The 14577-nt window shown below is 31.5% G+C and overlaps 3 protein-coding genes across 3 annotated transcripts; 1 reads left to right on the plus strand and 2 right to left on the minus strand.

The window, feature by feature from the left end:
• Positions 1-726: 726 nt before the first annotated feature.
• Positions 727-5526, minus strand: PmUG01_03028700 (ubiquitin carboxyl-terminal hydrolase, putative; the record flags this gene model as incomplete). The annotated part of the gene is made up of 1 exon (XM_029003027.1): positions 727-5526. One exon carries the CDS (start codon positions 5524-5526, stop codon positions 727-729), a length of 4800 nt encoding a protein of 1599 aa, XP_028859501.1.
• A 4271-nt stretch (positions 5527-9797) lies between these two features.
• Positions 9798-11572, plus strand: PmUG01_03028800 (GTP-binding protein, putative; the record flags this gene model as incomplete). The annotated part of the gene is made up of 3 exons (XM_029003028.1): positions 9798-9844; positions 10277-10323; positions 10488-11572. The coding sequence occupies 3 exons, from the start codon at positions 9798-9800 to the stop codon at positions 11570-11572; spliced, it is 1179 nt and encodes a 392-aa protein (XP_028859502.1).
• A 1067-nt stretch (positions 11573-12639) lies between these two features.
• CWC15 (pre-mRNA-splicing factor CWC15, putative) lies at positions 12640-13952 on the minus strand (the record flags this gene model as incomplete). Its single annotated transcript, XM_029003029.1, has 2 exons — positions 12640-13475; positions 13898-13952. The coding sequence occupies 2 exons, from the start codon at positions 13950-13952 to the stop codon at positions 12640-12642; spliced, it is 891 nt and encodes a 296-aa protein (XP_028859503.1).
• Between the last annotated feature and the right edge of the window lie 625 nt (positions 13953-14577).

Genomic DNA, 14577 nt, shown 5'->3' on the forward strand with positions numbered 1-14577 from the left:
TTTAAGATGTCCTTTGCACGTTTATTCCCATTGTGACGTTCCCTTCAAGTGTGCACATAAATACATAAAAATGTATACATACATATATATATATATAATATATATATATATATATATATACATGTACATGTACATGTGTATGTACATGTGTATGTACATGTGTATGCACATACGCAAAAATATAAATTTATATATGTACCCATGTTAACAATTTTGTGCCTAAGCATACACGCACACGCGTGTACATGTAAACATATTATGTATAACTCTCAACAATTTGCTCTTTATTTTACTGTTTTTATTTTACTCCTTTTGTGATATATATTACTCCTTCCAACCTTCTTATGCACTTTTATCTCTGCTTAATATGTTGGACTTATGTTTTAAGTTTTACTCTGCTTTATCAAGTTTCAATTAATCTTTGTTTTTTCTGTCATATTTTATTTAATTTTTGTCTTTTCTTCCATATTTTTACCTTTTCTTCTATATTTTTATTTTCTATTTTTTCTGCTTTGTTTTTATTTTCTTTGGTAAATTTTAAAAAAATCAAATAAAAGCACCTTGAACTATTTTTAAAAATATTTTACTTAAACAGCATCCGTATCGATAAGGGAAAAGGGAGGAAAGCAAACTAGTGCATACGCAAACATTCGTGCAATATGAAGTATATATCACCTTTACATCATTGCGACAAATGCTTTTTTCCACTTCGATTTTCTTCCCCTACTATAAGTCTTTCAACAAATTGTCCACTTGCGCCTGTAAGTTTGTTATAGTTTCGTCCAATCTTTTTATTTTCTTGGTATCATTGTCTTCTCCCTTGTTGTTTTCTTTGCCCTTTTGTTCTTTGCCCTTTCGTTCTTTTCTCCTTTGTCCTATGGTCCCTTCTGTTTTTCCCACCTGTTCTGTACTTCCCACTGCTTGACCCATTTGACACTTCATCTGAGTTATTATATTGCTGTTGAGATCCCGGAAGAATTTAATTTTTTCTTGTATTTGCATTTTTTCATTATTTTTAGCTTTTATAGACTTATCAATGGAACGAAGAAACGATTCCATTTCTTTATTTTGATTTTTAATTTCATTTATTTTGTCATTAACATTTTTTACTACTTTTTTCTTTTGTTCAAAATTATTTAGATATTTATATTGCAGCTCAATTAGCGCGTTATTATAAATATTTGACTCATATGATAACTGTGAGTAGAGAATGTATAAGAGCTCGTTTTTTAGACTATCACTTATGTATATATCATTTGCAAATATATCCACTATTTTATAATATATATGACTGTTATAGTCATACAATGTGTCTACAACGAAATCTATTGTTTCGTTGAATAATCCTTCGTTGGAATGTTGAACATTGTTTAGAACACCATTTTGAATACCGTTTATGTTCCTATGTAATTCATCGTTTATATAATGATCTGCATAGTAGTAGACGCTATTATTGTAATCGCTATGGTCTGAATTGAAGATATACCTTGCACCTTCTCTCTGTTCACTCTGTCTTTCTAATTTCTCTTCTATGAATGAATCTTGTATATAGCTCCATATTTTCTTTGTTTTCAAATTAATACAATAATGATGATTGTACTTGGCACTATGTATCTTAGCATGACTCTTTTGATATCTCCCGCATCCTATATTCGAACAAATCAAACATAACCATATATCGTCCGTGTTATTACAGTGCTTGCATTTTAACGTGGTCATTAGTTCGTTCACTTTTAATATTTTGCGTATTTTATTTTCCTTTTTTTTTGAGAGTCCTTTGTAGTGTGTTTGGTGAGAGGGGGTGCCAATCGGTGCGTCTATCGGATCTACTTTTTTCTGTTGTGCTTCTCTCTGATCCACTTCTCTCTGTTGTGCTTCTCTCGGATCTACTTTTCTCTGTTGTGCTTCTCTCGAATCTACTTCTCTCTGTTGTGCTTCTCTCGAATCTACTTTTCTCTGTTGTGCTTCTCTCGGATCTACTTCTCTCTGTTGTGCTTCTCTCGGATCTACTTTTTTCTGTTGTGCTTCTCTCTGATCCACTTCTCTCTGTTGTGCTTCTCTCGAATCTACTTTTCTCTGTTGTGCTTCTCTCTGATCCACTTCTCTCTGTTGTGCTTCTCTCGGATCTACTTCTCTCTGTTGTGCTTCTCTCGGATCTACTTTTTTATGTTGTGTTTCTTCCTGGGGAGGCTTCCCTTCGCCCCCTAGGCATGTTCGAAGCATTACGTTATTGTCGTTCTCACCACCGCCCAGATAAAGGTCCTTTGTCATTTCAGCCAAAGAGTAGCTACTAATCAGCCTCGAAACAATATCATAAAAAAAGATCATAGTACACACGTTGCATGACAGATTGATAAACTCATAATAGTTATCATTTCTTCTTTTAATATAGTTCCATTTTTTATTTCTTGTTAATATAAAATACATTTCATTATCTAGCCGTTCTATACATATTAGGCAGGTAGATATGCATACATTTGAATCTACAATAATGGTACTGAGGAAATTTTCATAATCGTTTATGTCGAAAAGATGTGTACTGGAAATGTCATTCAACGAATCTCTTTCATTCAATATGTTATTGTTTGTAAAACTTTTTTCCTTTTCACTTCCTCTTGCTATTTCACTTCCTCTTGCTATTTCACTTCCTCTTGCTATTTCACTTCCTCTTGCTATTTCACTTCCTCTTGCTATTTCTCTTCCTCCTTCTCCTTCTCTTCCTTCTTCTCCTTCTCTTCCTTCTTCTCCTTCTCTTCCTCTTCTCTCTTCTTCTTCCTTCTCTTCCTTCTTCTCCTTCTCTCCTCCTTCTCCTTCTCTTCCTTCTTCTCCTTCTCTCTCCTTCTTCTCTCCTTCTTCTCTTCTCCTTCTCCTTCTCTTCCTTCTCCTCTCTTCTCTTCCTCTCTTCCTTCTTCTCCTTCTCTTCCTCCTTCTCCTTCTCTTCCTCCTTCTCCTTCTCCTTCTCTTTTTTTTTTTTTTTTTTTTTTTTTTTTTCTTGGCTATACAAATTTCATCATTTTTTCTATCTACAAAAGTGCCATCAGTATGTGAATCGTGGGAATCTCTTCCCCTGATATCCTCTATTTTGTAGCTATAGCATTCCACATTTTCGTTCTTTTTGACATGACTATCCAGTATTGCATCTCCCCTATTTGGTTTATTATTCAGTTCGCCCCTCCTTCCACGACTTTCCTCGGGGTTTACCCTGCTGATTAGTTCGATGCTTACATCGGTACTTACATTTCTGCACACGTTCTGGTTTATGTTACCGCCGATCTCAGAGTAGTCCTCCTTTTTTACTGAAGCACCTAACGTACAAGTGTGTGTCTGTTCTTTCGTGGAGCAGTCAGTATTTATCTCCTTAGAATCATATGCATTCTGAACTATATAATATACGGAGTTAACAAATACGAAGTATATATACCAATTTTCAAAAATATGATAATTAAAATTAGATGTTTGCATTTTCTTCTTTTCCTTCATCCATAACTTTAAATTTTTACAATGAAAATTTTTATAAAACATATCTGCATATATCTGTGTTTTGAATATAATTAATACAGAGTAACATTCTATTATTTTTTTTTTTTTTAAATTTTTCATTACAATATTATACATCTTTTTGTACATGTGTATACGTTCTTCTATATTGTATGAAGACTTATCATTATATCCTTTTTTTCGCTGTTTTCCATTTCCATCTATCATATTAGAAGTGGTATATCTTAACAGAGCACTAGATTTTCCATTATTCGCTTCATTACGCCTTTTGAATGAGTATTTATTTCTTTCTGTTATGAAATTATTTGTAGTACATTCACTCAGGTCTGTGTGTAAGGAAGCGCTCGTTAAATAGTTAGACTCCCCATCATATAATCTATTAACTATACATTCTGATGGTACATAATCATCACAGCTGTTCATATAGAGACGGTTTGATAACTCCACTGAACACCTTCTCGCTGTACCATTTACCATTTTAGAGTAACTTTGCATTCCTTCCTGTGAGTTGGGGAATTCCTGTGAAGAACTGCCCCCTCGTCGTTCCTCATCTGTGCACCCCCCACTGCGATCATCACTACTACTACTGCTACTGCTACTACTACGGCTACTGCTACGGCTACTGCTACGGCTACTGCTACGGCTACTGCTACGGCTACTGCTACGGCTACTGCTACTACTACTGCTACTTCTACTACTGCTTCTGTTACTGATTCCGCTAAGACCACAGCTACCCCCACTACTGGAGAAACCCCTACGGAGGTGCTTTTCTCTTTTCTTATTAAAATTGTTTTGTCTACCTTTTTCTTCCCCTTCAAGGGGATATTTGTCGCTAGATGAGTTATTCAAGTTATATCTGTGCCCCATAAACTCATTCACATTATCGTAAAGATTATTATAACTAAAATTATTTTCATTCTTCGAATGATCTTCACGTTTATCTTCCGCTTCTTCTATATTTCTACTCACTCGCGGTCTAATTTTTGTTTCTGTTTTTTCCCGCTTATTTTTACCCTTTTCTTGATTATTTTTTATTTTCATTTTTTTTTCATTCTTCTGATCTTCCCCATTTATAAACTTTTCCTTACCCTTATCGATGAAACTACCGTAACTGCTATAACCACTGTGAACATAATTTAAAAAAGGAGGTACAACCATCCCCCCTTTTGAAAAGTGGCTTGTATCATCAAATGGTAAAAGTAAAACATTCTTTTTTAAAAAGGAAAATTTACTTTTTACATAAAAAATTTTTACTTGAACGATGAAATCGAAATAGTCATGTATAAGAGAAAAAAAATCATAAAAAGAAAAGTACATGGGTAAGGTTAGAAGAAATAACATGTGGGATCTATGTAGTGGTAAATTAATTTCAACAGGGGTATAATCATTAACTGGATCGCAGTTCCTCCATTGATCTTCTTTACTAACCCTTTTTTCTTTTTTCTCTTTTTTACGGCCATTGGAATTGCCGCCGCCGTTTATTCGTCCACCACCGCTACCACCACCGCTACCACCACCGCTACCTCCACCGCTACCTCCGCCGTTTGCTCGACCATTGACATCATCGTTGCAATTTCCATTATTCTCTATATGACTACTTCCTATCATATTACCTGCCCCGTTTATATCGTCTAAGGATGGTTCTTCATCCTTTTCGATTAAGTATAAGTCCAGGTTACTAGCATTGTTTATGTACAATTGTAAGAAGTTCGAGGTATAATAGTGTATCTTTCTTCTACTTACATATAAATGGTACATCAATTCTATATTGTCTTTTTCCTTTGTTTTCTTGCTATCGACTTTTTCCTTTGTTTTCTTGTTATCAACTTTTTCCTTTGTTTTCTTGTTATCAACTTTTTCCTTAAATAACCAAGAGTCAATTTTATTATCATCATATTCTAAATTACTCTTATCAGTACACTGTTTTGAAAGTTTGATTCCATTGTGATCATATATATTTTCAAAATAGGTCAAAAACTGTTTAACGTTGCTGACGTTCTCTTCTGTGTATATGATTAAGTGAAACATGGTTCTTACCTACTGTTCATTGTAGCTGTTATCCGGTAGTGGTTATCTTATCTGGTAGCTGTTTAATGCTGGATGTGTTCGTATGGATGAACATATGTCTGGGGTTACACCACTTACCTGTGTATATGCGTGCAAAGAGCGGATCGGATTAAACCCCCAATGATGTCCACTTACTTGGGAAATTGAACCATTAGGATGTGTTTACCATTCACATATAGCCCTGTAGTGGTTTGCTCACTCAATTCTTCTAACTACTCGTATATACAAATAGGCATATTTACATATATATATATATATATATATATATATATATTCATGAATATATCTATATTTATATTTTCGTTCTACCCTCCCCTTTATGCTCGTACATGTTTCTACATACCAAGCAAGGATATTTTTCAGCTTGGACTCATTTCTACGATTAAGTGTTTTGTACACGATTCGCGTCTTATATTTCAATTTAGCAAAACAAATGAAAAAAAGCAAAAAAAATAAAATATAACGATGTAAAAATTGATAAATTAAAAAAAAGTCCAAATAAAAAAAAAATTATAATAAAATAATGGAATAATAATAAAGCAATAAAACAATAATAATAAAATCATAACAGAATGATTAAATCATAACAGAATGATTAAATCATAACAGAATGGTTAAATCATAACAGAATAATAATAAAATCATAATAGAATAATAATAAAATCATAACAGAATAATAATAAAATCATAACAGAATGATTAAATCATAAAAGAATAATAATTAAATCATAACAGAACAATAAATAAATCATTACAGAATAATAATTAAATGAAAAATCGAATTATATGCACTGCTAAGCCATCCAGGTTGCTGCTTTCTGGATGAAATAGTCAGCTACAGAAAAGACGTAGATGAAGAAGGAAAACAATGAAAAAAAAAAAAAAAAAAGCCTCATTAATTGCTGGAAAACAAAAGCCGTAAATTCTTTTAATCGTAATTTTTAAAAGGGTATAACAGTTAAGTCCTTCTCATCTTTTTTTTTACCACCCCCTCCTTACCAACTTGAAAATAAAAAAAAAAATAAAAATGAAATAAAGTAAAATGAAAATAAAATAAATTTAAAATAAAGTAAAATAAAAATAAAATGAAAATAAAATAAATTTAAAATAAAGTAAAATAAAAATAAAATGAAAATAACATAAATGTAAAATAAAAATAAAATAAATGTAAAATAAAATAAACATCAAATAAAACAAAAATAAAATAAATATGAAGTAAAATAAAAACAATGCTAGGATCTTCTCAACGTGATGAAAACATCCTTGCTACTAGGAACTTCCTAAATAAAAAAAGAAAATTATTCGTCAAGAAGATGTGAAATGAATAGAAAGATGTGCAATGAAAAATCAATGCAAAAAAAGGAATAAGAAAAAAGAAAAAAGAAAAAACAATACTAAAAAAAATAGAAAAAAAAGGAAAAATGGAATCCCTTTCCGTTGATTTTTAAAACTTGCCCTTGACATTACACATATCTCATGCATACGGGTATGCATTTCGTGCATATATGTGATAATTATGTATGTATAGGTAATTATACATGTATGTATTCTATGTATGTATACGTAATTATACATGTATGTGTTCTATGTATGTATAGGTAATTATACATGTATGTATTCTATGTATGTATACGTAATTATACATGTGTATATTCTATGTATGTATAGGTAATTATACATGTATGTATTCTATGTATGTATAGGTAATTATACATGTATGTATTCTATGTATGTATACGTAATTATACATGTGTATATTCTATGTATGTATACGTAATTATACAAATATATCTTCATTCTCTGGCTACTCCATGCGGGATACGGTTTGCCAGGGTACATATATAAATGCTCCAAGTTCCTTTTGTAATATTTTATTTTTCTTACAAGTAAACAAGCACACAGTATTTGCCCTTATGTTTCAAAAATTTTTTTTTTTTTTTTTTTTTTTTTTTTGCACGGAGCTATTATATAATCTAAGTTTTTTTATTAATTTTGTATATTTATTCTATCCCATTCATATTATCTTATTCTTATTCTTTTTTTAGTAAAATAAAGCAGATATACATTTTTTATTATTACGTTTATTTCCTCTTCTATTAGCACCGTTGTTCTTCTCGTACGACAAGGCAAAATGTGGGTGTATAAACTTTTCGCTTTACCCTCCTTGATATTATTTTTTAAATGACTCTAGTTTTATTTATTCTGCTAGTACGTTCACGTGTGCACATAAAATTATAACAGTTCTACGTCAGCGTTATATATCACTATCCTTTTTGACAAAACGGATGAGAAATAAGGAAAATAAAGACATAAAATAGAAAAGGTGAAATATGAATTGGCAGATTTTGTTCTTGCGCTATGCAAATGGTAGTACTTATAAACTCGATGTAAAAAGTATGAACAAGCAATATATTTTGCAGTGTCATTTAAGAAAATGGATATTTTTACTTTTATCTTTCTCATGATATATTCTCCGTTTTTGTTTTCCTTTCGTTCATAAAAGTGTATGTTTTAAAATAAAAAAATATGTGCGGACAAAAATGCGAAAATAAAAAATTGACCCATTTTCAATGCTCACCGTCGAACGTGTATTTCACGAAGTTTGTTTGTACATATAAATATACATATATGCGCGCGTACATGCGTATGTATAGATGCATGTATATATATATATACATATATTACTTACAGTGATACGGTAGCAGTATGGCGGCTAAGGGTGTATGCATATGCTTCGTGCTCCTTTTGTTGTTTATTTTTTGCCATTTTATTTTAACTCCCTCTGATGCCCTAACTTGGTATAGAGAGTACTTGGCAAAATGTTTACAGCCACAAATGACTAGGTTAATAATTTGATACACTTTAGGTCAGTTTTACCATAAGCTTTTGTATTACCAACCGTTCCAAAGGTCAATATATATATGGCATGCCATACTTCTAATCATGGTGAGTTCAGTTATCTTGAGCTGCAGTGTTTTATGTTATGCTGTGCTATGTTGTCCTATGCGATAGGATACTATACATACGCTATGCACACGCTATATCTGCACCATACTTTTCCTTGCGCACTTTTTTTTTTTTTTTTTTCTTTTTATCTACTCATGCCTGGATATTATCTCCCTAAATGTTGTTGTCTTTCGGGCCTGCTTTCAAAAATTGGAAGCTTATCCTCACATGTAAATGCACCGAGTAAACATATGTATGTATATGTGTTCATGGGGAATAGGGGAAAGGCTAAAACTATACACTGTTGGTAATTGACATTACGGAAGCAAACGATCCCTCACTACTACACTTTTACATTTTTTTTTTTTTTTTGTTTTTTATATATGGTGTGAACTATTATATCCATATTCAAATTAGAAAAACCTTTCACGTGGCACAACAAAAGGTATTCTCATGTTCTTTCACTTTATATTTGATTTACAAAAAAAAATATTATTTAAACTTAGGTTACCCCTATATTATATGACAGAACAATATATGAGGAAGAAACTTTATGGAAAAAAAAAAAAAAAAATTTCCATTCTTAGGTACTTTTCTCTATTACTTTATATCTTCGTATTGTTTTTCTTTCCATTACCAGTATTAATTTTTTTTTTTTTTTTTTTTTTCAAAAAAAACGCATTTTTATTAAGGCCTATATACTCTGTATAAAGAATGTGGCACATACATATGTAAATAAAGTTGAAAAAAAGGAAAAGCCCATTTAGATAGAAAAAAAAATAAAATAAATTACAAAATAAAAAAATAAAAAATAAAACAGAAGAGTAGTAAAGAACGAAGAATGAGGAGTGAAAAATGAAGAAAAATTTCCTTAATTTTGATGTGCATATATAACATACATTTTATGATATCTATTTCTGGTTGAACTATCTTAAGCTTTAATTTGTTGAAGCCATTTTGTGGTACTTTTTGGTGTTATTTTTTTCCTCCGTAGAACATTTTAAAATTTATAATTAGCTTTCGTTTTAAATTGTCGACTGCTTCTCTTTTGACAAAGTCGTACATTAGAGACTGCTACTTATCGTGTTATACTACTACTCATTTGAAAGAGAAAAAAAAGAGAAAAAAAAGGGAAAAAATATATATAAGCATCCACAGATTGCACATTTTAAGAATAAACGGATATATTTCAAATTAGCAGTGAAGAACTGACTAGCTCCATAGTACTAGCTAACAATTGGAACATTTGATAGCCTTTAGCAAATTAGCATTTTTATTGATTACAAATGGCACCAAAGAAGAAGGAAGAGGAGCAAAAAATACTACTGGGCAGGTAACCCCACAAGGAGGGTGTCACGCTAGTATCCCCCAATTTATACATATTTTGACAAATACGCATATATATAAGTACGTATGTGCCTATGTGCGTATGTATATATGTATGTATGAACATATGTACGTATGTATATATGTATGTATGAACATATGTATATGTGTACGTATGCACGTATGTATATATGTATGTATGAACATATGTATATGTGTACGTATGCACGTATGTATATGTGTATGTATGCACATATGTATATGTGTACGTATGCACGTATGTATATGTGTACGTATGCACGTATGTATATGTGTGCTTGTTTATTCTGCTATGTACGTATGTACCTGTTTATACTTATTCATATTTGTGCATGGGAGCTCCCCCCCAGCTCACACATGAACGTGTAACGAAAACGTTTTAATGTAATTCCGTCCTCAGACCCAAGAACACATTGAAGATGGGACTAGTTGGTTTACCCAATGTAGGTATGCGTGCTTGAGTATGAACATGAGTATGTGCATGGGTATGTACATACGTGAGTATACATTCGTGCAAATACATACATGCGTGTACGTACATATGTGCACGCACACATACATGTCTACTTCTCCGCGGCAATTGTCCCTGCTCTGTCCTTCCCCCTTTTAAGGCAAATCCACCACGTTCAATGTGCTGACAAAGTTGAATATCCCAGCAGAGAACTATCCTTTTTGTACGATAGATCCCCATGAAGCAAAGGTTACAGTGGAAGATGAAAGGTTCGACTGGTTAGTTAACCATTTTAAACCAAAGAGTTCAGTACATGCATACTTGTCCATATTTGATATAGCTGGATTAGTAAAGAATGCTCACTTAGGTGAAGGTCTAGGAAATAATTTTTTATCAAATATAGCTGCAGTTGATGGTATATATCATGTTGTTCGAGCATTTGAAAATGAAGATATAATACACACAGAAGGTAATATAAATCCTGTACGAGATTTAGATATTATCAATTCAGAGTTAATATATAAAGATATTAGTCATTGTGAAAAAAATTTAGAAGAAGTAAAAAAAGTGTTAAATAGAAATAAGAAAGATAAAGTAAAACAAACTGAACATGATGTTTTACAAGTAGTTTTAAATTTTTTAAAAGAACATAAATGGATAAAGGATGGTAATTGGAAAAGTTCGGAAATCGAAGTAATAAATGAATTTAATTTTTTAACAGCAAAACCTGTTGTTTATTTAGTGAATATGAGTGAAGTAGATTTCATAAGACAAAAAAATAAATACTTGGCTAAAATTTATAATTGGGTACAAGAAAAAAATAAAGGAACAATTATTCCATATTGTGCAGATTTTGAGCAAAAAATATTAAGTATGACTGAGCAAGAAAAATCTGAATATTTTAAGGCAAATAATATTAAACAAAGTATGCTAAATAAAATTATAAAAACAGGATATTATGAAATTAATTTAATTCATTTTTTTACATGTGGACAAGATGAGGTCAAGTGTTGGACCATTCGAAAAGGAGCAAAAGCTCCACAAGCAGCTGGAGTTATTCACACAGATTTTGAAAAAGGATTCATTTGTGCAGAAGTTTACAAATATACCGATTTGGTTGAATTTAAATCGGAAGGGGAAGTCAAAGCTAATGGGAAATATTTGCAAAAGGGAAAAGACTATGTTGTGGAGGATGGCGATATTGTGTTTTTCAAGTTTAACGTCTCGTCGTCAGGAAAAAAATAGACCTTCTTAAGTAGTCGAAGAGATGCTTAAGTTAGATGAAGAGATGCCCATATCTTTGCTTCCAGTGCTTGTCATGCATCGCTATTATATTATTATTTCATGCTTGTCGTACATCTCCATTATATTATTATTTCATGCTTGTCGTACATCTCCATTATATTATTATTTCATGCTTGTCGTACATCTCCATTATATTATTATTTCATGCTTGTCGTACATCTCCATTATATTATTATTTCATGCTTGTCGTACATCTCCATTATATTATTATTTCATGCTTGTCGTACATCTCCATTATATTATTATTTCATGCTTGTCGTACATCTCCATTATATTATTATTTCATGCTTGTCGTACATCTCCATTATATTATTAATTCGTGCTTGTGTGCATTGCCATTATATTATTAATTTGCGCTTGTGTGCATCTATTATATTATTAATTCGTGCTTGTGTGCATCGCCATTATATTATTAATTTGTGCTTGTGTGCATCGCTATTATATTATTAATTTGTGCTTGTGTGCATTGCTATTATATTATTAATTTTTTTTTTTTAATTCTGAACATGTTCATATTTTAATGGCGAAAAAACGCGAAAACAAATTTTTTTTTTGACCAGTTAGCGAAATTCGTAAATTTATCAAATATATCAGGGGGAAAAAAAAAGAATTGCATAAATGAAAAAAAATAAAACATGGCGAAAACAAAAAAAGTATAGCAAAAAAGAAACAAAACAAAGCAGCACAAATTGAAGGGGATATTATCCAAGAATTCGTCTAGTCAGCGGGGGATTATTACGTGCACGCAAGTACATACATACATATACATATATATTCATGTTCATTGGTTTGTGTGTGCAGATATATTATGTATGTACCTACCCATTCACTGCACGCTCCCAATGGTCATAAAAAAGCGCGAACCACACAGGAACAATACAAAATTTGCAATATGAAAGAACTAAAAGGCGAAAGATCACTTGAAATATCTTTTTTTCTTTTTTTTTTTCTTTTTCCTCTTACTCCCTCTACTCTCTTTCCATTTGCACATTGATAATATCACAACATCAATGAATATATTTAAATAAAAATTTTTTGTGAAAGGCTGTGCGAACAGTGTCATTGATGAAGGATACCTTCTTCTCTTTTTTTTCACACGTATTTCTAAATATAGCTTCATCAGTCCACTTTCTTTTTTTTTTATTTTTTTCGGATTCTTCATTTTCGCTACTGTCTTCTAAATTGATTAGTGGGTTGTTGGTAAGTATGTTGTTATTTTTGTTTTTCATCAGTTCTTGTTCCTCTTTTTCCTTTTTCAATTTTTCCATCTTTTCTCTTTTTAAAATTTCGAGCTCTCTCATAAGCTCCTTTTCTTCTTCGTCCTCTTCATCCGTTTCATCGTCTTCGTCGTCTTCTTCTTCTTCATTTGATTCGTAATCATTATCTGCGTATGCTTCATCGCTACTGCAATTGCCATTATTCGAGTTGTCGTTTGCTTTATCCGATGTGTTATCCTTCGCGTTATTATTATTTTTTTTCATATTCATACTTTCAGTTTTTCCCTTCATTCTTTCGTTCAATTTTTTCCTGATTTTGATTTTTTTCCTTTTCTGTGATATCCATTCCTCCTCAATTTCGTCATCTTCATCCTCAGGATACAGGTTAGTGTAATCATGGTTCGTTAGCTTCTTAATATTTTCAATTGCTCGTAGTTTGTCCTTGTTACTACTACTACTGTTGTTATTGTTTACTTTATTGCCGCTGTTTTCAAGTTGGATTAAATTGTTTTTAATTAGCTCTTTATCTTCTACATGGTCGCTTAAGTCTCTTGTCTTCATTTGCATATGACCGGGTAAATCCCTACTACAAACTTTTGCAGTTTGGCTAACTTTTCTATTGCCCCCTGAAATGGGAAGAAAATGGACCAAGTGAAAAAAAAGGAAAACATTAGAGACTCGAATGAACAGCCTGACTGTGTGCATGTAAAACATATGCATTAAAAATGACGCTTCGCGGAAAAATTAATATGGCGTGTTCATTCGCGCAAACAGTGAGATAATACACGTACGTGTATGTAAGTATATGTACGTATGTAAGTATAAGTACATATGTAAGTATATGTACGTATGTAAGTATATGTACGTATGTAAGTATAAGTACATATGTAAGTATAAGTACATATGTAAGTATAAGTACATATGTAAGTATATGTACGTATGTGGGCACATATAACTACAAAGGAACAACTCGCGAACTCAATTTATGTCTCTCTTTTAAGTGCATACTGTTTGATCACTCCTTCATTGCACTTTTGTTTTTGCTTACCCTGGTTTTCCCCCCCTATGGCATTATACCAAGTGGGCCTATGTGCTGTCGTCATTTTGTCCTCTAAATATATATATATATATATATACGTATGTACGTACGTATATAGGATTACATGTACCGACAATCTATTATCTTTGTGCTATAATCGTACCCTCTATTTTTTTATGCATAATATTTATAGATTCTTTTTAAAAAGAATTAAACTCATTTTTTCAATCCATGTATTTTACGAATTGGTACATTCATCAAACATGCCCATATAATATACTTATAACGTATATATAATATACAAATAATATTACATACATAATTACTTGTATAGTGGCAAGAGATGACCCTACAATTCAAATATACAAATAAACATAATTTTTACATCATGTTAACTGCGCTCTTTTATTTCATAGTGGAATTTATTATAAAATTATTATCGATATTTGACCTATACTGTACAACTGTTACTGTACCAAATCTACCGCTTATTGGTTCGCTCTGTTTAGCGGCACTATAACCCAGCTTCGTTTAGATTCCCTTTAATTTTTTTTTTTTTTCAAAATGCTGCATATAAAATTAGTATATGCAGGCGTTTTCTGAAATTTATCCTTTTAAAATAAAAAAATGACCACGTTAATAAATATATATGTACACAGATTTTATATTTTTATATGCATACATATGCA

The sequence above is a fragment of the Plasmodium malariae genome (genome assembly GCF_900090045.1).
Source record: "Plasmodium malariae genome assembly, chromosome: 3".
NCBI classification, from domain to species: domain Eukaryota; phylum Apicomplexa; class Aconoidasida; order Haemosporida; family Plasmodiidae; genus Plasmodium; species Plasmodium malariae.